This window comes from Babylonia areolata, chromosome 11, assembly GCF_041734735.1.
Source record: "Babylonia areolata isolate BAREFJ2019XMU chromosome 11, ASM4173473v1, whole genome shotgun sequence".
Classification (NCBI taxonomy): Eukaryota; Metazoa; Mollusca; class Gastropoda; order Neogastropoda; family Buccinidae; genus Babylonia; species Babylonia areolata.
In genome coordinates, this window is record NC_134886.1 from 42,537,249 (window position 1) to 42,538,498 (window position 1,250).

The 1,250-nt window shown below is 38.6% G+C and overlaps 1 protein-coding gene across 1 annotated transcript in view; it reads right to left on the reverse strand.

Moving 5' to 3' along the window:
• The window catches only part of LOC143287748 (nonsense-mediated mRNA decay factor SMG8-like), a 52,443-nt gene extending 51,193 nt beyond the window's left edge, over positions 1–1,250 (reverse strand). The window contains 1 exon segment of the mRNA XM_076596005.1: positions 1,192–1,250. Within this exon segment, the coding sequence (XP_076452120.1) occupies positions 1,192–1,241 (50 nt within the window). The 5' untranslated portion in view covers positions 1,242–1,250.

Sequence of the window (1,250 nt, forward strand, 5' to 3'; positions counted from 1 at the left end):
TCTCTCTTTATATATAAAAATATACAGCTTGAGCACGAAAATATTTGAAGTTAAATCACTTCATCAACAGATACCAGTTTGAAACAAAGCTCTCTGAAAATAAAAACAACAACAACAACAAAAAATAACCCCCCAAAACAACCCTAAAACCGCTTGCCAAAAATGTACATCTTTTGGCAGTTTCGCTTTCTAAAGTTTGAATAGTTGGGATAGTATTAAACTGATCATTTCCCTGATGACCTGTGGGTCATAATATATAGATTATAATCAGAAACATCCTTCAAACCATATTTTTCACGTTCCTATTTTTGCCCTTACATACTTCTTCTTTCCATTAAACAACCAACATCAACATGCTGATTACACTGTCATAGTTAATGCATGTTGAATATTTTTTTGTTTCCATAACCCACCAAGCACCAACATGAATTTCAGGATCTTTAACATATGTATTTGATCTTTTGTACGCATCTATACAAACTTACATTCCGTTTATGCAGAGACAAAAAAACAACTTAAAAAAATCTTGTTCAAGTTACATAGATTATGTGGATCTGCTACCAGAACCACCTTCTCAGTTTCATCGAATGCATTCATGATACCTTCGATCGAAACCAGTCCTGCCCTTACTAAGCAGTAGGCAAGGCCAAGCCCACCATAAACACACACACACACACACACACACACACACACACACACACACGAACACAGACACGGACATAGACATTGGCACAGACACACTGACACAGTCACAGACACAGAAACACACACACACACACACACACACACACACACACACAAGTCAAGTTCTGGCAATGTTTTGTGTAGTTGTTGAGAGGCCAGTCTGGAATACACAGGGCCTAGGGATCAGTTGTCACGACCTCCTGCACTCTTTCTAGACAAATATGGCAAGGACAAGTCACTCAGCAAATTGCGAAACATTATGTCTCACTCTGAATTTATCAAATGGGAAGAATAATCAATCACCAGGTGCCACTAGCTCTGGGTTTATTCACAAGAGATTCTACACTGCAGCTGCAAAGAGAAAGTAAGAACAGCACGCTTTTCGAATGACATAAGTAACATAAAACCTGGGGATAAAACTGAAGTATTCATGAGGGAGGATTACCTGCGTTTGTTTTTACTTTGGAAAACAAAACTGTGTCAGCGTGAGAGAAATAACTGACTTACTGTACATCAAAATCAGGTGGAAAACAGTAGAAATCTGTGGAGGCCGCCATGTTGCACAG